This window comes from Vulpes vulpes, chromosome 4, assembly GCF_048418805.1.
Source record: "Vulpes vulpes isolate BD-2025 chromosome 4, VulVul3, whole genome shotgun sequence".
Lineage (NCBI taxonomy): Eukaryota > Metazoa > Chordata > Mammalia > Carnivora > Canidae > Vulpes > Vulpes vulpes.
The window spans coordinates 62633173-62657477 of record NC_132783.1 but is presented as its reverse complement, the minus strand read 5'-3'; the positions used below and the strand labels follow the sequence as shown (position 1 = coordinate 62657477).

Below are 24305 nucleotides of genomic sequence, written 5' to 3'. Positions count from 1 at the left end.
ATCATGTAGATGATACTTCAGAACACAGAAATCACAACATGCAGTTCCTAGACTCATTTTCCTTCCACTATACCTCATTCACTGTCTTTCCCCACAAGGAACTTGTTCTTTGTTTTGTTTGCTGTCAAAAGTGGATTCCAGGGTGGCTGATCTGAGGTCAAAGCTTGCATTCTTAATTTGTGCTAAACTTCACAAGTGGGCATTGACAACCATCCAAGATCAAGTAGATACCTGACTCTGTGTGTCTTTCCTAGGTTATAAAATCAGCTCGAGTCATGAAGAAGGCTGTTGGCCACCTTATTCCTTTCATGGAAGAAGAAAGAGAAAAAAATAAGATGCATGCTGGCACAATGGAAGAAGAGGCAAGTCATTTTGTCCTAGGCTTCTGGGCCCTATGAGTTACTGGCCTCAAAGACTTATTAGGAGGGGTAGGCACCATGAGGCTTGGCAATCTTGTCATTGAAGATAAAATAGAGCAATGATCTCTTTTATCAAGTATCCAAATACCCTGGGATTTTTCCATCAAGTTGTAGCTTTATGAATTTTTAATATGAACGTAGTTTTTCAGACAGAGCCTACGATTTCAGATCAAAACCAGCTCGTTCATTCATCTACTGACCATTTACAGAGCTCTTACTAAGTGCAAAATACCATGCTACACACTAGCCCTAGAGTTCAGTCCCTAGCCTTGAGTAATTGAGTGATGTTTGGCTTTGGAACACCACTTCCCTGACTCTTTTCTGTATACTGGTAATGTCCTTGGCACTGCCTCTGGATCCAATTTAATTCCTGTTAGCTATACTGCCAGAGTCAGTCATTACGCTTTGACCTTGTTTTGTTCCTGGTGGAGCTCAGCCAGCTTTGGCCTGTAGAATTCTGAATTCTTATACTGATACGAGTTTGTGAATGGCTCCAACAGACATAGAATCCCACTTGCCTGGCATGCTTTTTTCTTTTCTTTTATCTTTTTCTTTTTAAAAGTTAATTAATCAATTAATTAATTTATTTACTTGGGGGAAGGGGTGCTGACAGCGCATAGAACAATGGTATTGAAAAAACAAAATATAATTAAATGCCCCTGCACTGGGCTGTTGAGATGATGGCTCAGATCCTGATGGGAGGTATGCACGCACCAGCTTCTCCTTCCGCTTCTTCTCTCCTCTCACTGCTCACAGTAAAAATTTGTCAGACAGTGTTTTTGGAGTTAAGGATAAGTTCTTCAGCTATGGGACTATTTTGATGAAACCCCTGGTTGAAACTCCCTGAGCTAACCAACTAGCCAGGCCTCCTTCAAACTGCTCGAGCTTACAGCTTTCTACTTGCAGAGTACATGACGTGGGTTCTGGGTCTGTTTGTGAGTTGTCTTAGTTATATGGAAGTGCTTTCTGTGCTGACCCATGTCTGGCTCCCGAGAATTAGGTGATTTGCTCTAAGTGACCAAAGCAATGCTCAGCTGCTTGACTTACTCTCCAGGACCCATACCAGGGCACCATTGTGCTGGCCACTGTGAAAGGTGATGTGCACGATATAGGCAAGAACATAGTTGGTGTTGTCCTTGGCTGCAATAATTTCAGGTAAGTCAAGACCCATCTCTTTCAACCACTTTCTTATTTAAAAATACAAGCCTCAACAGGATGATTCCTTATTGGTTAGGAGAGGTAGGGTATGGCCTTGGATATTGTAGGTTATTTTTAATTTGTTTCCTGACTTTGTGTGTGTGTGTGTGTGTGTGTGTGTGTTTTTTTTGTTTTGTTTTGTTTTTACATTTTCTGCATTGAACACAACTTTTCAAATCAAGGAAGTTAGTAATTAATCTGTGTGATCTGTTTGGTAAGGACAGAAAGAGCAATATCAAAACTATTCCAGTAGCATCAGAACAATTAAAAAGCTTCTTGAGAATTGACCTTGGGCCACAGCTCTGATAACTAGAACATTGGGCTCCTGCCTGTGGTGTGGAGCATATTCTCTTTTTCTTCCCAGTAAACTGCCATGTTTTGTAACTGAGCTCTCATAAGACTTCGGCTAAATGGGGTTTTAAAAGGAGGCTTTGACTGTACAATTCTCTCTTTCCTCTGCTTACAACAAGACCACACATCCCTCTTGGAAATGATGAAGCTAGATTTCAGAAGGCATATAGAAGTGAAATAGCTTGCTGATATGTCTTATTATAGTGAATATTCAGCACTGTTATTTCCATGTGACAGCTGATGACCTATAGTGAGTGTATGTTTTGCCCAGATTTCAACATGTTCTTTATGATCAGAAGCCTCATACAACTAATGTCTTCTCTGGTCCATGTCCAACCACCCATCCCTTTGAGTCCTGGACTTCTTTACAGTGTGCTGTTTTCTCCATGAAGCAAGGAGCCATGGCTACACTGCATCTGTGTCCCTCACAGGTGTACCCTTGCTTCCCTGTGACAACCACCCTCCAAGTCCCTCCCTACTCTCAACTTGGTGAACCATCTCTTCATTCAAGGCCAATAAGATGCAACCAGGAAGCCCTCAGGAAGGCTGGAGATGGTGTGGGATCAGGATGATGCCTTTTTGCCCCGGACTGTCTTCACAGATGCTTCTACTTGATGCATACTCACTGTCAAAACACTTAGCACTCTCTTCTAGTCCTGGAAATGAGGAATATTGTTCTTGGAGTGTATTTATTATTTTTTAAACGATAAGTATATTGGAGATACAGTGGAGGTTGTTGTAATGAGGTTTCACAACAGAGTAAGTATTTGGATAAGATGTTTGCTTCCTGGAATCTACAAGACATCCCTGCTCTCTCTCCCCTTTTCAAATCAATGTCATTGGTTTCTGTTTACATTCATTACCATTAGGTAAAATTGAATTCAACTCGTAAATGTTCATAGACTATCTACCACATACCACACATTATACTGGTGACACCAAAATGGCTTAGTTGACTTTTCTCAAGATTTCAAGGAATTTGCTATCTATAAGGCTAAATGGCCAAGTATAGAATCAGCTGTCATCATGAGATGGAAACTGTTGAAAAAGCATTTTGTAGGTAAACTTCCTAAAGCAGTTCTTGAGACCTTATTGTCATGTGTTCATAATTTTGTTTTGAGAAATGGATGAGTAGCCAAGAGAGCCACACTAGGAATGTTTTCTCTCTCCAGTAAAGACATTGTGAAAGGCCGAGAAGAATGGTGGCCTTTCTCTAGGGTGCCACTAGAGCTGCATGTCAGCATCTGTGAAAGCCTGCTTATAAGACTTGAGGCTTGCGTCCAGCACATCCACATCCTCTGTCTTGTGCACTGAAAGTCAGCTTACCTTTGCTCCTAAGTCTAACTGGAGAACTATCTTCTGCTCAAACTGTAATTATTCCTTTTATACAAACGAAGTGAATGTGCAAAACTTTTTCTGTCACTTGGACACACTTTTGGATCTTGTGGGTCCCTAACATGTGGCCCCTTGGTCAGTATAATTTTATGGTATACACTAGTAGACAAGTGCCCCAAACATCTACCTTACCTAGTTAAATGTATACTTTCACTGACTGTCAGGGCTCTAGGCTGGATCTGGAGTGAACCACCCAGCTAGTGAGTGAGTCTAGCAAACCACTCAGGACAAAATCCTAATGCAGCTTTCTAGTTCCTGGTTCTTTGTCATTGATGCAGGAAAATCTCATAAAATGGTAAGAACTTTTTTTCTTTGTGAAGGAAAAGGAAGTAAAGAGGAGTAAGGATGATAGTCCTGTCTACACAAAGAACATTTTCATGGGGATGACACATTAGATTCTGTGTTATAATGGAATGTGTATGTTTGAGAATTTAGATAGAACTAAGGGATGTGTCCACTGAGAGTTTACTAATACCCAACATTTGTTTAGCACCTCACAAATTGAAAGAGTAGGATATGTCAACAGAAATTTTAAAATTGGATATTCTATATCTAGTACTTTAAAAATATGGATCTAGTAAAACAGGTAATAACAGAGGCCTGGTTATATATATTTTTAAAGATTTATTTATTTATTTATTTATTTATTTATTTATTTATTTATGATAGACATAGAGAGAGGCAGAGACACAGGCAGAGGGAGGAGCAGGCTCCATGCCAGGAGCCCGACAGGTGCCAAAGGCAGGGGCCGCCAAACCGCTGAGCCACCCAGGGATCCCCGAGGCCTGGTTATATTTTAACCAGTGGTTGTTAATCTGTGTAGTATGAGTAAGAACCAAGCAACGTATGGCTATGAAATACTCTCAAACTGAATAATGTTATTCAACTGTACTAAATCAAGGGCACAGTAATCCACTTTGTCCTGTGCACCACACGTGCTCACTTGGTAATTATTCAGGGGCTTTCAACCTTGGGTGTGTGTGTGTGTGTGTGTGTGTGTGTGTTATGGCTTTATTGAAATATAATTGACGTATAACATTGTGTAAGTTTAAGGTATACAATGTATTGATTTGATACACTTACATATTGCAGTATTATTACGTGTTGTTTTAGCTAATGCCATTGTAGTTTTTCACAATTACCTTGTTTTTTTTTGTGTGTGTGTGTGTGTGTTTTTTTTTTTTTTCTTTTGTTGCGGTGTCTTCTTAATAACAGCCATTCTAACAGATTTAAGGTGGTCTCTCATTATGGGTTGGATTGGCCTGTCCCCAATGATTTGTGAAGCTGAACATCTTCTCATACACATGTTGGTTCTTTATATGTCTTCTTTGGAAAAATATCAAGTTCCTCTGCCGAACTTGTAATATTTGAAAGGGGGACTTTCCAGAATTAATTAATTCATTAATATTTATTTAAAAAGACCCTATTAGCACGGCTTAACCACAGGTTGGAAACAGGCCATGGGGACTGCAGAGCGGTAGGGTCCTGCCATCTGGTGGTAGCACATGTGAATTGCAGGATCAGGAACAAAATGCTGTCTTTGTTCAGTTCATTTCCAAAGACAAGCAGATATGACGCACCCTGAGTGGGTGCACGGCTCTGGTTTTTTCCTTTTTAATTCTTCCAGAGAGTAAGAGGGACTTTATCTATTACAGTATTTTTTTAATTGGATGTATTCTTAGGCAGTATTGGATGCCTTTGCTAAAGCAGCTAGCGCAGCTTACATTTTTTTCCTGACTTAAAAGCCCAAATGAAATGCTTACATGCACAGCGATTCTACATAATTTAGAAAGATGATTTGGGATCCCTGGGTGGCGCAGCGGTTTGGCGCCTGCCTTTGGCCCAGGGCGCGATCCTGGGGGCCCGGGATCGAATCCCACATCGGGCTCCCGGTGCATGGAGCCTGCTTCTCCCTCTGCCTGTGTCTCTGCCTCTCTCTCTCTCTCTCTGTGACTATCATAAATTAAAAAAAAAAAAAAAGAAAGATGATTTAAAATCAGCATTTTCCCATAACACTAATTTTTATTTTCTCGTATCTTACATGACATAATGTAAGAATTGTGTAAGAAAAGGTCTGCAGACATGGGGCAGATAGGTCTGGGTGAAGCAGAGAACCTAGGGGAACCCCAGGGGAGTAGGGAATGGAGGTGTAGGGGAGACAGGATGTGGGGTGAAGATGAGGGACGAATGCAGGGGAAGGGAGAAGCATACTGCAGCTGTGGACAGTGGAGGTGGGTTTGTAACCCATGCCATCCCCTCCAGCTTAAGTTCCATGGGGCCAGCTGGCTCCTCATTCTGCACCTTCCATGCTTGTCTCATCTTTCATCTAGCTAATACCTACTTACTCTTTCAAAATTCGGCTCGGGTGTCACCCTCCTGGGATGCTTCAAGCTCCATTTGGATATCAAAAAGAAATCTCAAACCCAGGGGGCACCTGGGTGGCTCAGCTGGCTGAGTGGCCAACTCTTGACTTCTGCTCAGGTCATGATCTCAGGGTCATGGGGTCAAGCCCTGCATCAAGCTCTGCACGGGGCAATGTGGAGCAAGCATGCATAAGGTGTTCCTGAAAGACACATTGCTTAAAACAAGACAAAGAAATGAGAGCAACTTGATTCCCAACTATCATATTGACGATTTTTAGTTGAATTTTTAAAATACATACAATGTTGGATATAGTTAGCTTAGAAATTGTGCCTTTTTGTCTTGATTTAAAGGCAATATACTGCTTAACTTAAATAAGTAATAAAAGTAAAGGCAGCATACTATTTTGCTTAGTTTTATATGTAACAGTCTACGTTTAGTAATAGTTTAACAAAAGATCCAATTACCAGACTTTTTCAATATGCTAAAAAACAAAAAAAGGTGGTTGTAACCTGCCATCTTTAAATCCTGCACATTCATTCTACCAGGTTAGTGCTAACACGCTGAACACAGCTATCAATTTGGAATTGTCTGCCTTTTACTGAGGCATCTGTATGTGTTAGTTTTTTTGTTTTTTGGTTTTTTTTTAAATTCCTAAGTAACCCAGGAGCAAGCTAAAAAAGTCAGCATGAAAAGATACATAGCAAGAGGCAAAGCTCCTTCCTGTCCCACATCCACTATTACCAGATGATAACTGTGTCAAATCGTGGTTCTTAAGCATTGATTTTTTTTAATTTAAAATTATTTTGCCTATTTTAATGACATTATGAAAGAAGTGAAAGTTTATGCTATGAGATGTATACTCATGATAAAATTAAGTTGTAAAAATGATCGACCCAATCGATGGGTGTGAAGTGCTGTCCAGGGCAGGAATTCTCTGAGTTGGGAAAGCTGCCTCCTCTGTGAGTTGGAACCCCTCCTCTGTTACTCTGTTCCCCCAGAGCAGACCCCCACATTCTCTGCTCGCTGCCTGCTGTCCATCCTGTGTGTAGCCCCCCAACTCCCGAGTTAGTTTTTCCTTTGAGTCTCTCACCCTGTCTCCCTCAGGTTCTGTCTCCCTCTCCTGTGACTTAGTAACCAGACTATCATATCATCAGCTTTCCATGTGCAGGAACTGATTGATTATCCTTTGCATTGGCTTCCAGGTAACCTCTACTGGTCAAATATATTTATTGAGTGAACTTGCCTAGCATTTTTATTGGCCTAAATGGCCAAGAGAATGGGTTTTGGTGTCAAGTCCTGTTTCTTATCCCAAATCTACTACTAATTAGTTGCATAACTAGACAAGTTGCTTAACTTCTCTGGGTCCTTCTTCAGTGAAATGGGGCCTGTAGTGGTGCTTGGCATCTTAGAGCTACTTTGAAGGCTAAATGAGATTGTTTATGCAAAAAGCTTAGCACAGGGGAAATGGCCTCAGTGTCCATTGACAGATAAAATGTGTTGTGCCCAATATGCCAAGTGGAATAAACCAGATATCAAGGGACAAATTACGTATGATTCCACCTATGTAAAGGGCTAGAATAGGCAAATTCACAGAGATAGAAAGTAGGAGCTGGGGAGAAAGGAGAATTGTTGCTGAATGATTCGAGTTTCCGTTTGGGGTGACAGCCGAGTATTGAAAATACATAGTGGTGATGGTTGTACAACATTGTGACTGTAATTAGGGCCACTGGACTGGAGACTTACTGGTTCATAGGGCAGATGATATCTTATATATTTTATCAGAGCTGAAAAAAATAGTAACGTCTTATGCCAAAAATGATTGAATTGTGTACTTTGGGTGAATTTTAGGCTATGTGAATATTATATTAATAAAGCTGCTTTAAGGGCAGCCTGGGTGGCTGAGCAGTTTAGCACCACCTTCAGCCCAGGGCCTGATCCTGGAGACCCAGGATCGAGTCCCATGTCCGGCTCTCTGCGTGGAGCCTGCTTGTCCCTCTGCCTGTGTCTCTGCCTGTGTCTCTGCCTCTCTCTCTCTCTCTCTCTCTGTGTATCTCATGAATAAATAAATAAAATCTTTTTTAAAAAGCTGCTTTAAAATCTTACCATAGCACCTGGCAAATATGCTAAGTACTTAATAAGTGATTGTGATGATTGTCGATACTTAGTGAGCATGTCCCTGTGATTCCAGTTTACATTAGAAGAGTATTTGGTGGCCAAGTAAAAATGTTCATTTTTCCTTTGTCTCTGATGAGAGACATTAATTCCTTTCCATCTCGTTTCTGTACCTCAGAGTTATTGACTTAGGAGTCATGACTCCCTGTGATAAGATTCTGAAAGCTGCTCTTGACCACAAAGCAGGTACTGTGCACCTTTGCTTCTGGGAATTCCACTGGATGTCCTTACCCCCAGTGTTTGTGTGCCTATAAATGGTGATCCCTAGCCCATGTGGGGTTGGTGGGGCATTCAGTCAGGTGCCAGCTCCTGCATGGCAGCTGCTATCATCATCACTTAGAGTGGGAGTTGAATTGGTGACTGGGTGACCATGAGACTCCTTGTAGCTCTGAAGGTGGGGAATGGAAACAGGCTTCTTTTTTATAGGGTCTTATTAGATTTTTCCCTATGTGTCATTTTTATGTTTCTTCAGACACTGTAACGTGCAAATCTGGGAAATCATGAACAATGTATTTTATTTGCATGGCTTCCCCAGAGTGTGGCAAGTACATGATTGTAACGTTAAGTTACAAATCATGTTTACTACCAAAAGTAAACAAATAAATTGGAACTCCCCAGAAAAGATATCTTAGAATTGGAAATTGGGAATTCATCTGAGAATCTTAGGGTCTTCATTGCAAAGGTTTTAAAATGAGTCCTGCATATTTTTCTGCTTTTTCTCTCATCCTCCTTCTCACTGTCCTTTTTTGAAATAATAGATATAATTGGCCTATCAGGACTTATCACTCCTTCCCTGGATGAAATGATTTTTGTTGCCAAGGAAATGGAGAGACTGGCTATAAAGATTCCACTGCTGATTGGAGGAGCCACCACATCAAGGTAAGTCATGCTAACAAACTTTTTGCTTTCCTTTAAATTCATTTAAATGCCAGTGTTTAAAAACAGTGATAAAACCTGTTATTTTGTTTGTTTGTTTGTTTTTTGTTTTTTATGCTTGGCACTATGGCTCCTTATATATAAGCTTATAAGCTTTCAGTCTTCACCTGGACAAGAGCCAGCGTGCCTCCCATTCGGTTCCTGAGATTTCTGAGAAACACTCCTCTTGAAATCAAACCAAGTGGGGAAGGCGTATTTTTTGACACAAATATGTTTCTGGAATGTTAGCCCATTCTCTGTCTGGAAGCAGGTGTCTGATTGACTAATTACAGGTTTCCTTGAAGAAACTCCAGCTTTGTAATAGTTCAGGCACAAGGCCAACCTAGCAAGAATGAACCAAAGGATGACCTTGGGGAGTTGGTTTTGAAAGGGGAACCTTTTGGGAAACTTTGGGGTAAGCAATTTCAAGAGGAGAAAGTTCTAAGTTGGTCACATGACCATTATTCAGTTCGATTTTTCCTGGGATTATAATTGTAATGATATTTGGTGAGAAATACGTGAATTATGAGTACTACTAGATTTTTTCTGACATGTCTTTTATCCCATATCACTTACTTTGGCAGAGGGAATAAGGCCAGGTGGAACACTGAACTCAATGATCCTACAAGAACACACTGTATTTTTTTTTTGATACAAGAATACAATAGAAATCCAGTCAAAGATATTCCAAAGTTCCTTTCACACTAGTAACAACTGCACATTAAGCCATTCGTATTAATCAGGTTTTCCACAGAAACAGAATCAATAGGATGTGTGTATATATATTTATTTTATGTACATTATATATATATCACCTTATGTTATATTATTACTATATGCTATGTATTATGTATACAGAGAGATTTATTTAAAGGAGTTGGCACATGCCATTTTAGGGTCTGATAAGACTAAAATCCGCAGGGAAGCTCAGCAGGCTGGACACCAGGTAGGAGCTGACATTGCAGTTTTGATTCCAAAGGCTATCTGGAGGTAGGATCCTTCCTAGGGCCCCTCAGGCTTTGCTCTGAAGGTCTTCAACTGATTTGACAAGGCCCACCTACGCTATGAAGAATAATCTGCTTCACTCAGAGTCTACTGATTTAAATTAAATGTTAATCACATCTAAAAAAATATCCTCACAGAAACATCTAGATTGATGTATGACCAAAAACTAGATCCCATGGTATGGCCAAATTGACACATGAAATTAACCATCATCCCATTTGTAATCTGAATGGATCATTTTCACAAGTAGTAGTAGTGTTATGTGTCATTTATTCACTAAATGAAAAGAAAGTATGCTTTTCATGCTTGAAGGACTCAGTACTGTGGTGATTGTTGCTCACCTCAGAAAACTGAATTTGTTTTTCACCAAGGACTTATTCACTAGGACGTGGAGCAGATTATTTTCCAGGGACATGACCAAGCATTGATAACTGGTATATAAGTGAGCAGGGTCTTGGGTAATTGAGATTTTAATGTGAATATTCATCAGCTTTGTAAAGATAATGATAATGAGAATTTACAGAAATTTACAGACTATTGTGAGGATGAAATACCTTTTAAGATCAAGGTTGTTAAAACAGAATAAACAGATGTGATGCTGGTTTCAGAATAAACCATTTTATAAGGGAGGGCCCTATACTGAGAAGTTCATTGTCAGAAAACCACATGCAAATTGGAACATCACAAGAGTCCTTCCTGTTATATCTCTTACCAAGTAAGAGCCACCAGATTAAAGAGGGTTTATTAAAAAAACATTCAGAAGCAACATAACTAACTTTCCAAGATATAGTATATGCAAAATTAGCCACAAATCCTCCTAGCAGTTACAATCTGATATATCAAGTTAGGATTAAGCAGTTCAGAAGTCACCCAACTGTGTCTCCATGCTGTTGGAAAACTTCTTTTCTCAGGGTCTGGGAAATGGCGATGTGATCCTCCCCAAAGGTGGAAATCCGGGTCACAAGACCATGTGAAGTTCCATCAGCACTCCAGTTGCCTTAATTCCATAGGAGCTCTGCCTTTTCTCGTTGTGTTCTCTCTTCATGCCTATTTTAATTTTGGGGAAATTATTTGGAAAATAAAAGCAGTCACAGTGCTTCCAGATATCCATTCCCTTCTCCATTGTGGGAGATTTCTGTGCAATCTCTGAGAACATCAGTGTAGAACTCCCTATTCTGACTCCATTTTAAAGTAGTGACGGTGGGTGAGGCCTCATTTAATCCTGCTTAATCAAGCCCTCTTGATTAGCTAAGCCCTTTTACTGAAATATAACAGTCATGCAGAGGAATACACAAATCAGAGATCTACAACTTGATAAAGTTTTACAAAAATGGATGCCCTCCATAAACACCTCTAGATAAAGAAATAGAACATTAATAGCACTCTGGGCACTTTGCTAGGTTCCTCCACCTAGTCATCCTTCACAACAACAAAACCACTGTTCTGTCTCCTATCACCATAGGTTGGTTTTGCCTGCATTTTAGCTTCATACAAATGGAATCCTGTTGTGTGTATTCGTCACATGTCCAGCTAATTTTGTGCACCATTATGCCTGTGAGGCCCAGACTGGTGGTTATAGTAGTTGTTTTTATACTGTGGTATATAGAATATTCTGTGGTATAGTATACTAAGCCTTTACTACCCATGCTACTGTTGGGGGACATTGGGTTTTTCCAGTTTGGGGCTTTTTCATAGAATGCTGCTGTGTTCTTATTCGTGCACTGAAGGAGACTTGCTGGGTCCTGTGGTACGATCATCAACATTAGATGTTGCAGGGTAGTTTTCCAAGGTGAGTGTATTAATTTATACTCCCACTAGCAATCATGAAAGTTCCAGTTATTCCACACCCTTTTCAATTTTATCCTAAATTTTAGTATGTACATAACAGTATCTTGGTATGGTTTTCATTTGGACTTCTCTGCTGACTAACAATGTTGAGTACCTTTTCATGCATATGTTGACCACTTGGATATGCTTTCTAGGTCTTTTTTTAATTGAGTATTCTGCCACTTTTTTCCTGACTGATTTATTTATAAATGATCTATGTATATATATATATAGATATATATCTTTATATTGGACGCAAGCCCTTTCATTAAAAATACATATTGCAAATAGATTCTTCCATCATGGCTTGCTTTTTGCTGTCTTAGTTGTATTTTTGGGTCACAAAGTTTTTAATTTTCATAGTCTGTTTTATCAGTCTCTTTATTTACAGTTAGTGCTTTTTGTATCTAAGAAAACCTTCTCACCCTGGGAGAGTCAGCTTTGCTGGAAGGCAGTGAGAGTTCGGATGTCTTAGAAGCCCTCTGAGCTCTTATTCTTACCTGCTACAGACCTATTGGGAGTGTAGCCGTGTTCTGTTTTTTCCCTTTGCTAATTGTTTTTTGAGTAAATGGCGACTCAGGACTTCCAAGTTGTCATGAAAGAAGACGAGGGGCTGTTATTCCCTGGCTTTTCCAGATCTCAGTGGCCTGTGGTGACATGATAGAATTAGAACAGTACTCCCAGGATTCTTGCAATGAGCCTTATGGGTGACTGACAGATCCTGGGAGAAGCTGAAAGGGCTATATAGACTTGGCATCACGTGTTCCTGGAAATACGCCTGGAGTTCCCTTTTTAACTTGTAGCTCTGAGAGGATAGAAAATGAAATATTCTCATGTCTCTAATGCTAGAGACAAGATGTGCTTGTATCACAAGCTAGAAATGACTTGAATGGAAATCTGGCCCTGTTAGCTGCACAACTTCTCAAAAGCACCATTCTAGCTCTCATTTTTTAAATGCTTTAAAGCCAATAACTGCTCAGTGTCTTTTTCAGTTATTCTTTTGTGAATAGTGGAGAATTCAAAAGGAAGTCACATTGCTCAAAGAGAGAGGAAATTTTCTGAGTTTTGGGTTTTTAATTGTTAGGGGTAAGATGCTGAATCACATTGTTTTCCTCCTTGCATTGGCTGCAGGGAAGCTTGGAGTTCAGGCCTGGGTGGAGGATTGCATGGACCTGACTTCTGCATCTGACCCCACTGCTGATTGCCTCCCATCTTTGTTTCCTCTGACTCTTCATTTCTCTCGTTAAATTCTGAGGATTTTTTTTTTTTTTTTTTTTTGTCATGCTGTATTTATGTAAAACATTTGAATTCTGGAAGGATAAGACATGAAAAAAATGCTTGGATTACTTGTTCTTTTTCAGAGTTTTTAAAAAAGAGCTTCCAAAGTTAACACTGTCATGCCCATTTGGCAAGTATAGGTGAAGGGGCAACTCATTGAATCACCAATGTTGATGGGGGACTTAGCAGAGGTGGAGCTGACATTCACCCTCAGGGCCCGACATGTCTATAGGAGGGGAGGAGAGATTCCAGTGTTTTATGTCCTTTCAGACTTCTGAAAAAATTCTGCTTCCAGCTGGAGAAGGTTGCACAAATGGAAGTTTAGGAGAAAGTAGAATCAATGTCATGTCATTTTATAAGGAAACCAGAAGTACTCTTGATGGCTGGGCCAGTTCAGATCATGTCTGTGCTCATTTAGCTTTGTCTTGTTTTTTAGTTTTGCTTTGTTTTGTTTTGTTTTTTTGGTGCTAGAAGGCAGCACTTTGCTTTTATTTGTTGTTGTTGTTGGTATTGTTTTTAAATAGTGATCATCCATGAGAGAATGGCCAGAATTTCACTGGGAATCATTGGATGCTTAATAAATATTAACTGTGTTGACTTTTAAGATTTAAAACTGTACTGGTTCCCTTTAAGGGAAATGTCCACTAAATCACATCAGGCTTACAGTTTCCTAGCAGAACTTCAAGCAGAAAATATATTGAGGTGTATTTGTATGTTCTAAGAGCTGACCAGCTGAAGGAGGAGGAAGAAAGCATAGTCTCACTTATGTTCTCTTGAGAAACTGGAAGCAGTTTCTGCTTTAAAACTATTCTTAGGGGATCCCTGGGTGGCTCAGTGGTTTAGCGCCTGCCTTTGGCCCAGGGTGCAATCCTGGAGTCCCGGGATCGGGTCCTGCATCGGGCTCCTGGCATGGAGCCTGCATCTCCCTCTGCCTGTGTCTCTGTCTCTATCTCTCTATGTCTATCATGAATAAATTTTTTAAAAATCTTAAAACAACAACAACAACAACAAACTATTCCTCCTTTTTGAAAATCTCCACCTTGTAGAATACCGAAGGAATTTTCAAATCTTTGGGCCTGGAAAACACAGTGGTCACCAAACATTATCCTCAGGAGGCAGGAGAGTTCATGTGGCTGCTTCGGGGCCATGGTCTGATTCCTCCTGTTGCTTTGTACCCTAACCCCCCAGGCCAGAAGAGTCTCTTGAACAGCAGACCTCAGGCCTGCATGTCTGTTGTAAAACTCAGTTCTTGTGACTTTGGGCTTTAGGGCCCTGCTTCCTAGCCATGTATGGAGTTACCTGTAGAAAGGGGGCAAGTGAAATGTCAGGGTCTTGTCTGTCTTATTATAACCAAATTTCTAGTCATCTCTGAGAAGCCTCTTAAGAACATGTTCACATATACTATTGTGCCTTTAATATTCTCTTGGTTTTTAAAAGTCACCTCAGTAATCCATGCTTATTAATAGAACATGTCAAACACTTCAGAGTAATGTAAAGTAAAATTTAGTCTTTCCCTTCCTGCCTTCAGTTCCACCTCCAACTTCTGTTTAAGCAGCATTGACACCGGATGTGTATCTCTCTGTTTTTTTCTAAATATACAGAAACTTACATGTAAGGTTGGCAGGTCAGGGCAGGTTAAGGGTGGCAGTGTTTGTTTATTTAAAAAAACAGAGTTGTATTAAACATACTGTTCCGTTACTTTGTTCCCCCCCCCCCCCCCCCCCACATAGTAGCATATCCTGGACATCTTTCCAAAGGAAAATGCATGTTAGATGAGGGGGAAAAATATGAAAGCATCTGATTCCAGGAAGAGTCCTGCCCCCTTAGGTTTGGGGCTGACCCCATGTTAGCATAAAATGTTGTTGTTGCTTTTGCCTCTGTGTTACTTCTGGGGCTGGAGCTGGGAAGTGGTAGTGTCCCTCAGGAATGGGAAACAGCAGCTAGTGCATGCGTCCCCTGCCTGTTGTCTGGTTCCCCAGGGCCCTGGATGCTCTCCCAACTTATTTGGAGGAAAAAACTCAGCCTGACCTTTATGGCAGCAAAGTGCAATTGCCTGGGCTGGTTAGCGCCATCAGTTCAGATAGGCTACTAATGAGTATGAGGTCACAGTCTCGTTCCCGTTGGCAGAGAGCTGAGGACAAAATCTTCCGCATTTTGGTATAGACTTTTTTGTAGCCTGAGCCGACAAACCCATGTCTTCTCCCCTTGGCTTCCCCATCTTATGGTGGGGAGGAAGTCCCCTTGTTTTACAAGGGAAATGTGAAGTTTGGTATTTGTAACTACTTTAAAATCTTCCTCTGGAAAGCACTGTATAGAAACATATTGTCTCTAATGGTTCCAAACAAGTGTTGTGTAGGAACTGTCAGCGCTGATGGATATGTTTTTCTTCCTGACCCCTCTTTTTAGAACCCATACAGCAGTGAAAATAGCTCCAAGATACAGCGCGCCTGTAATCCATGTCCTGGATGCATCCAAGAGTGTGGTGGTGGTAAGTGTGGGGCCTTACATTATTTCAGATATGTTGTAGAAGAGAATATTCAGAGTTAAGGGTATTTCCCAAGATTATCTTTAATTTTTGTTCAAATCTACTAAAAAATGTGGAAGAAGAGCCTATGGCTTTGGATGGTGTCACTGCCCCCGTTGCTGGAACAGGGTGCCAGGCAAGAGTGCCCTGTGCTTTTGAAGACCACGTCCTGAGCCAGCACCAGAATGCTGGTCTGAGTAAGAGACATGGTATCAAGATGCATGACCTTGACACACCAACCTGGAGGGAGAAAGGTTCCAGCCATTTACATGTGTTTACAAATATGAATATATACTGTCTTAACTCTAAGCCAGAGCTAAAAGGAATGTGGAATTTTTAAAAAGTGACCTATTTCCAGATAGAAAGACATTTGACCGGGAACAGACTAGTTGACCCTACCCAACAAAAGAAAAACATTCTCTAGATGTCCAAAACGCAGAATACTAGATGCTTTTGCTCAGTGAATGTAGTATACAACTTACCTGAGTGTGTGTTTATATGCTTTTCTCCATCAGTAAAGCCTAATATCCTCTCTCATTGTTATGTTTCATTGTTTTCATCGTATAACAGGAAATAAAGTGGGAGAGAATCTGAGGGACCATGTGGTCCTATGGTTGCCCAGTTTGTTTTAGCCACAGAAACCTTGTCTTCCAGTACAGTACAGTATGAGTAAGAGCAGCCTCTTCTGTCCTTCATCCCACACCTAGTTCTCAAAAAAGCACAATTTAAAAACTGCTAATATAGCCCAGCCTTCGCATTCACAGGCCAGGAAAGTTGCCCAGGGGTCTGGTGATTTGTGAGGCTGCCAGGTGACATCACGCAGCCTGAACTCCGGTGACCACAGTTCCCATTTTCCAATGGCATCCTCCCAGATCTGTGAACTCATTTATATGGAAGTTGAACAATCATTGCTAACATTATTGGAAATTGGTAGTATGCCAGGCATTGTGCTAAGTGCTTTACATGGATTTTTTTTTTTAATCCCCATGAAGCAAATACTTTAATTATTACTGTTTTAGAGATGAGGACACAGGAATGGAAAGGTTAGTACCTCTCTTGAGGCCACACATTCACCAAGTGGCAGGTGTGCGGTGTGAAAGCAAGTCTTACTCTATGCCACGTTAAACTTGCTTTCATTAATATTTAGTGATTCTCCTTTATTATAAAGAATATAATGAAATCAGACTGGAATCATAAAGTCGCAGTTTTTTATCTGCCATTGACGTAGACTGATGTATAAATTATGTTTCTACAATTTCAAAACAGTTTTTTTTATCTCATATTTGAATTGTGCTTCATATAAGGAGCTTGTATTGAGTTTATGGTTGAGTAACCAATGGGCCTCTTTTTAAGGCTTGTTGCTATTTTCAAATGCTAATGAATCACTGAACATTTCCCATTTGGAGACCAGGCCATTGGCCCTCATCGAGTATACACTGGTAGCGTTGCCCCCACGGGCAGGTGGAGGACTTTGGCTGGGAAGGAACTGGCCTCTGGATTCCAATTTGAGGGCACTCCTTCACTGTCATGCAGAGCTAAAGCAGTAAGGGCCCACCCGAAAGCCAGATGAGACATGGACACTTGTGCTCTTTCCAGTTGGTCTAGCTGGACAGCCAGCAGTGGTTGGCTCTTCTCATATACAAAGAAATGGCCACCTTCTGAAATGACTCAAATGTAAGTGCAATGATAAGTCATTTGGGTGATGGCTGATGACATTTTTCAGGAGTCAGTAGTATAATTCATTTAGGTTGATTGTTGCTTCAGAGTCTTAAATTTTTTCAAATTACTTATTTTTTTATTCATTTGAGGGAGAGAGTGCACACAAGCTGGGGGAGAGGCAGAGGGAGAGGTAGAAGCAAACTCCCCACTGAACAGGGAGCCCAATGTGGGGCTTCATCCTAGGACCCGGGATCATGACCTGAACTGAAGGCAGATGCTTAACCAACTGAGCCACTCAGGTGCCCTGGTTCAGAATTTTTTGATCCAACTCCAGTGGGTATGGCAAAGGCCCATGCTCTGGACCATTGGGTCAAGCATTTGAAAATTCCAAAATGTGGCAACTATATGACCGTTGGAGCTTTAGATCTCAGGATGCCCCAGCTTTCTTTCCTTTCTTTTTATTTATTTATTTTTTAAAAGATTTTATTTATTTATTCATAGAGAGAGAGAGAGGCAGAGACACAGGCAGAGAGAGAAGCAGGCTCCATGCAGGGAGCCCGACGTGGGACTCGATCCTGGGTCTCCAGGATCACACCTCGGGCCGCAGGCAGCGCTAAACCGCTGTGCCACCGGGACTGTCCTCTGTTCATTTTTTTAAAGATTTATTTATTTATTCATGAGAGACACAGAGAGAGGAGAGACATAGGCAGAGCAAGAAGCAGGCTCCATGTGGGGAGCCTGATGTGGGACTCAATCACAATACCGGAGATCTTCGGCTCTGGGATCACAACCTGAGTCTAAGGCAGATGCTCAACCACTGAGCCACCCAGATGCCCCTTTCCTTTTTTTTTAAAGTAGAAACTGAGGTGCCAATATTTAGTTCTTTCTAAATTATAAATATATTTTCACCTTATTCCCTCTCATTGTGCTGTCATTGTCACGAAGAATAAAAGAATAAAACACGTCTGAATGATTGACGTGAAAACCCACGATGAGCTCTGATTTTGTGGTGGAAACATCACGAAGATCAGCCCAGATAATAGGCCATGAGCTTGTTGTTTACATCAAGCAAGTTTTAATGGACAGGGATGGGCTGGTCACTGTGGCTCTGGCAGCTAGGGCCTCATGGGGTGTAGACAGTGCCACAGACCATGGTGTGCTCTGTCTACCCAATGGGAGCTGTGTCAAATACTGTTAAAAGTTCCTTGGATGTTTAGAAAAACAGGGTATTGCTTTCTCAGAGTCTAAAATCTAGCAGAATGTGGTATTTTAAACAATATTTTAAAACGCTGGTTCCATGTACTTTAGGGAGCTCAAGGGTCTGCATCCCCTCCCTGTCTTCATTTGGTTTCGCAGGCTTTCCTAAATGAGGACTCCATTGAGCTCATGTTGATGTAAGGCTGGGAAGTACTTTGTGGTGTGAATACCATTCAGGAGCCTTTTTTTTAGGCTTGCCACGGTGGTCTTCTCTAAGTTCCTTCAAGTGATTTGACTTTATACGAACTCTTAGGGGATTGGATGGCTATTAGAGATACTTCGACATTCATGTAGAATTATGGATGTGTCAAGCCAGTGGGCACTTCAGCCATCGTCCAGTCTAACCTGGTCAGTTTCATATAATGATACTGAACTTCCGGACACTTGTATTGGAAGATCCAGCTAGAGGCTGCAGAGATGGGGCATCTCAGTGCTTTGAACTGATGGTGATCAGCAACCATTTCTTCTTTCTTTAGAATTGTATTTTGTGCTTTGGTGATGGCTGTTCTTCCACTACCTTGATAATCCCACTCTTAAATGAGATTTAGCTGATCATCATTTTACAGTTTACTGAGTCACCTCACTTTTCTCAGATGTTGGGTTTCCTTTCTTTTCTTAGCAGAAGCTCATAGTTGACCGTGAAGATTGTTGACCTCATTCCTTCAGCAGACATTTAGGAAGGAGGCACCTTGTATGAGCCAGACACAGAGCTAGAAACGGGGGGCACAAAGGTGGTTTAGGTATAGTCCTGCCCTCCAAGGGCTTGTCCTCTATAGAGACAAGTAGATACACAGATACTACAAGTTGTTGGGGAATGCAGTGATGGAGAGATGCACTGAGCATCTTTGAAACACAAGAGAGCAGTACCTAACTAGTGTGTTGTGTGGGTCCCCAGGACCACCCTCAGTTTCAGCAATTTGCCAGAAGAACTTACAGAACTCAGAAACATTGTTATACACACAATCATGCTGTCTTGCCATGAAAGGATACAGATTTAAAATCACCAAAGGCAGAAGATACAAAGGGTGGAATCCAAGAAAGACCAAGAACCAGCTTCCAGCTCTCCTGCCCTAGTGAAGTCCTATGGACAGTACGTGATCCTTGCACTGTAGGACACCATGTACGGAGCATCACTGACTAGAGAAGCTCACCCAAGCCTTGGTATCCAGGCTTTTACAGGCAGGCAGTCCTGGAAGATGGAATGCTTTAAGCACCTGACTGGCCTTAGTTACTCTAGAGGTCAGATAGATATAACATAAGCCAAGTCCCCCCGCCAGGATCACATTGTTAGCATAAACTATCTGGGGTGGCCCAGGGCTCCAAGTAGACAAAGACTTTCTTATCAGGCAGGATGTTACAAGGGCTTAGAGCTTCTCTCACAGGAGCCATCCAGAGCCAGGCCTTTCTTGGGGTGTATGAGAGTTGGACATTGTTGGTCTACTGATGCACAGCCCAGTGGGAATACGTGGAGCTAGAGAAGAGAGAGTGAGTGGTGTTAACTAGGGAAAGCTTCCTGAAGGAGGCATCACTAGAAATGACCAGGGTTGCTCATGTTTTGTTTGTCTCTTTTTACTCCTCTGTGGTTCTTGAACTTCATCTTGCATTTTCAGTGCTCGCAACTATTAGATGAGAATCTAAAGAATGAATATTTTGAGGAGATCATGGAAGAATATGAAGATATTAGACAGGACCATTACGAATCTCTCAAGGTAAGTGACAAAAACAGGTCCCTGCTAGTTTGGGCGTTAAAACAGTCCTGCATTTTTTAATGTGACTTTATTGTTTTAAGGAGGGCAAAGGTTTAGGATCATTTTAGAGAAGCCCTGTTTTCTAGTTCAAGTTGGAATTCTCTGGTGTCTAAGTTCCCAGTATTGTGGGGTGATACTAAAATTAATTCCATTTATTCTAAACATTTATGGGGTACACAGTAGGTGTTAGGTGCTGTGCTGTGCCACATAGCAGAATTATGAGAACATGTAAAACATACCCAGCAGGAACACAGAAACTGAAATGGCATATGGGGACCATTGTCAGCCTGTCTCCCTACAGCGTAATGTAGACTGTGCAGAGCAGTGTTTCAGGAACTGACCCTCTCTACAGAAGCTGCGGGGAATCCTTAGAGAGCAGGCTTAATTACTCCTGAGAAGTCCATTCTTCCCAGTCCATTTGCCTGTTGGACCTTGTCCGTGGTGGGGTACCGGGTACATTTTGGGGGTGGCTAGGTGCACAAAAGGAGACGACAAACATCATGAAGAGAACAGCTATTTATGAGGTGTTGACTAGTGCAAGATGCTATGCTTGGCTTTCTGGGTCTCCTGAGGTCCACCCATAGTTGACAGTTTCTTAGTTCTGCCGTCGGGTCCTTGGGCTGGTTGGCAGCAGGCCCGTTAACCCTGGCTTCAGGTGCTCCAAAAGCCCGGGCAGGACACTGCTCCCTTGCCAGGCTTTACCCACCTGGTGAAGGGTACAGGCCAGCCTTGTGTCTGTGTATCAATGCTTAATGGATATTTGCTGAATCTTCACTCTCTATTCTGGTGCTGATGTAAAGCCATATTGGGTGGAAAAGGAAGAGCTTTTGATGATATGAACTTAAATTAATTAAAGCATTTGTGGGTTGTTGTTGTTTTTATTTTTATTTTTATTTTTTTACAAAAGTCATATACTAAGTTTTTGGACATACTTTCATAGTAGCAGCTGAAAAGCTAAGAGTCTCTGACTAAAATAACTTTTCTTTTTCTCATAGGAGAGAAGATATTTAACCTTAAGTCAAGCTAGAAAAAATGGTTTCCATATTGACTGGCTGTCAGAGCCGCCTCCAGGTTGGTCTGGCTGTGGGTTAGAGAGAGAGGGCATATGTGATAATGTGAGCTGGAGAGGTGTTTGCATTGACTTGGCTACAGAATCACATAGGCAGCTAGAGACTCTTCATTGTGTCTAATAATAGTGATGCAGGACAGTGGTGACTGAAAATAAAAGTACATGGGTACCATTTATGGAGGACCAGATGGGTCCTGAGACTGACCACAGCAGTTCTGAGAGCTTGACATGGGTCTGTAGTGAATGTGCTATTAGCCCCACTCACATGTGAAGACTCTGAGTTTCAGGTAAGAGCTTGAAAGGTCACTGGGATCCTATCTTTGGTCTGACCTCTGATCCACACTCTGTCCTTTCTCTATGCGGGGCTTGAGTGGCCCCCCCGCAGCTTGACATGAGCCCTGGAGACCTGCCTGGGCAGTGCTGTCCCTGGGTGGCCTGGGTCACAGGGCAGGCGCAGGTGCAGACAGGGAGTGTCTGAGATTGAAGATGCCCTCACCCTGAACAGCCCTGGAGAACATTACCGCAAAGCAAAAGCTCCTGTTTCTTACTCACTCCCATTCTCTCTCAGAATGCTTCCCTCTATTCTATATTTTCCCTTTCTTATTTCCAGCCACCTCTCTTGCCTTACTGAGGTGTTCATGAGGGAGCCAAATACAGAAGATATTTTGACATGCTCAGAGAAGCATAAGGTACAAATGCAGGACTGCCACAGGGTGAACAGGGGTTGTAGTCACTGAATCTGTATTTCCAAGGTAATAGCTCAAATCTGCTCTCAGTGCTCGCAACATCTGTGTTCTGTACATGCTCAGCAGAGTTGAGGGCATTAGGTTAGAAATGTGGGAGAGCTTGGTTCTAATTTCAGGCCTACTGAGTTCAGTGTGGTTTAGTAGGAAACCCTACATCGGAAGTCCAGAAGTCCATGTTCTACTCCTGTCACTTAATGACCTTGAGTGTCTTATGTCCATGTTTGACAGTTCCTAATGTGTAAAAAAGAACTACCCTATGTAGGTTGTGAGGATAAAAGATGATCAGCTTTTGAAAAATGTAAGTCACTGTATAGTCCAACTATTATTTTCCCTTTACCTTTCACTATGAAATTAGAAAAATAGCACAAGGGAAAGTCCCATTTTAACTAAGTCGAACATCCAACACGCTTCAGCAGAGACAGTGTTCCAAAGGCTCATGGTGCAGGGCAGCAGTGTTGATACTGTTCAAATAGCCATCTGTCCCCAGTGTGAGGCTGCTGCCTGAGGAGCAGTGAGGCCCCTGAGGTAGATGTTTCAGAGGATGACCTGTTCTTAGAGTAGTTGCAGGAAATCAGTAAAGGGAAGAAAAAGGGGCTCTTCTCTCAAAGTCCTTGGTGGTAGAATTCTAGAATAGCATCCTTCAGTGACGACAGTGGAGCATTTCTCCTGCCCTTCCAGGCAAGAGGAGCATTCATCCAGCAGAAATCGGTAGTTTTTTCTTAATTGTCAAACAAATCAACACGATAGGATATTATGCAGAAGAGTTTGTTCTGCATAGTAAAAAGATGGCCAGCCACAAATGAGAAGCGCTACTATGAGCATGTGTGAAAGGATAGAGATTTCTAGGCAAAAGTTAAGAAGCAGCTCGTACTTTCCCTGTGTCTCCCTCTCACGTCTGCCTCTTACTATCTTGTGACACAAAAATACTCTCGAGACTCTGGTGTTCTCCCAGAGCACCTGAGGTGAGTAGGAGAGTGTAAGTTCTCTGATCCTATTTACAGAGCAGGGAACTGGGGACATGGGGTCCAGGAAGCTGGTGGCGTAGTCATCATCTTGGACTCCAGCCTGACCCCACTGTGAGCTTGGGAGGGGCGGGGTGAAGTAGTGCAGCTTGTGGTGTCACAGAGGGCCCCGGGGAACCATCTGTCTTCTGAATTCTTTGTCATTAATTCACTCCTGATCTATTTTAGATTCACAAAGGGGTGTAAACACAGTGTATTAAACACCCATGTATACCCCTAGCCACCTGGGAAATAACCTGGTGCCCATTTTTAAAAAAATACGAAGCAACACAAACATAGTGGAAGTTGCCTGAGTGCCTCTCCGTCCCATGCAGGATCCTGAATTTGATGCTTTGTTTCCCTGCATTTTCCTTATATTTGTGTTTTTCTGCAGTGGCATCTATGGTACTATTGTCTTCATTTGTGCAAGCGAAGAGGAACCCAAGTCTTTTCTCTTAGAAAAAGGGCTGAGGGAAGAATTTCCAAGGGGTGGTGTAGAGAAGTCAGCTTGCCTGGGAAGAGTGGTTTGATTTAAGATTTGCTAGAGGAATTATTCCTTCTCTGTGATAATTTAAAATTCTGCACTTTGTAGAACAGGTGGGAGGGAGTGTGTGGGAGCCCCAGAGCAGGGAAGAGCTGGCGGGAAGGCATCCGAGCAAGTGTGTACTAGGCCCCCCTACTAGCACTGGCAGCTACATCAGTACTTCTTTTTACAGTGAAGCCCACGTTCCTTGGGACTCGAGTCTTTGAAGACTACGACCTGCAAAAGCTGGTGGCCTACATTGACTGGAAACCCTTCTTTGATGTCTGGCAGCTCCGGGGCAAATACCCAAATCGAAGCTTTCCCAAGATATTTAAGGACAAAGCTGTAGGTTAGAACTAACCCTTCACTCAGCCCTTCCTTTCTGCTTGGCTATTCGAGACAGTGTTGGGACTTTGAAAATGAGGATGGGTGGTAAGCAAAGGGTTTGGATTCTGTAGGATGTACTGTATTGTTATCATCTCATGTGTAACTAGAGTATTGTTTACCTATTCAGCTCTTCAGTGGTTATAAGCTGCTAGATTGGTCCTTTATTTATGGGATAATTTGGCATTTTGTTTATTTCTTCTGCGATAAATGCAGATTGACCTCAGTCACAAGGCAGGCTCTGTGTTGGGCACCAGGGATTAACAGAAGGTAATGGTGTGACCCTGCCCTCTGGTGCATGGCTCCTGGCATGTACAGCTGCCAGCGATGGGCAGTTCCTGCGGAGCCCACCAAGCTCCTGCTGCAGGGCTGAGCCCAGGGCTTTTGTGGACAGGAGACATGAGGCCTCAGAATGGGAGGTCAAGAGAGGCTTCCTGAGGGAGGTGGTGTTTGAAGTGCTTTTTGAAGATT

At 42.0% G+C, this 24305-nt stretch overlaps 1 protein-coding gene across 9 annotated transcripts in view; it reads left to right on the top strand.

Moving 5' to 3' along the window:
• MTR (5-methyltetrahydrofolate-homocysteine methyltransferase) overlaps positions 1-24305 on the top strand; it is a 105045-nt gene that overhangs the window by 70482 nt on the left and 10258 nt on the right. For all 9 annotated transcript variants that reach the window (XM_072755905.1, XM_072755899.1, XM_072755904.1 and 6 more), the window contains 8 exons: positions 255-362; positions 1474-1574; positions 8017-8084; positions 8657-8777; positions 15330-15411; positions 19974-20072; positions 21107-21182; positions 23644-23799. In XM_072755905.1, coding sequence (XP_072612006.1) covers positions 255-362; positions 1474-1574; positions 8017-8084; positions 8657-8777; positions 15330-15411; positions 19974-20072; positions 21107-21182; positions 23644-23799 — 811 coding nt within the window. The remainder of the gene's footprint in view (positions 1-254; positions 363-1473; positions 1575-8016; positions 8085-8656; positions 8778-15329; positions 15412-19973; positions 20073-21106; positions 21183-23643; positions 23800-24305) is intronic.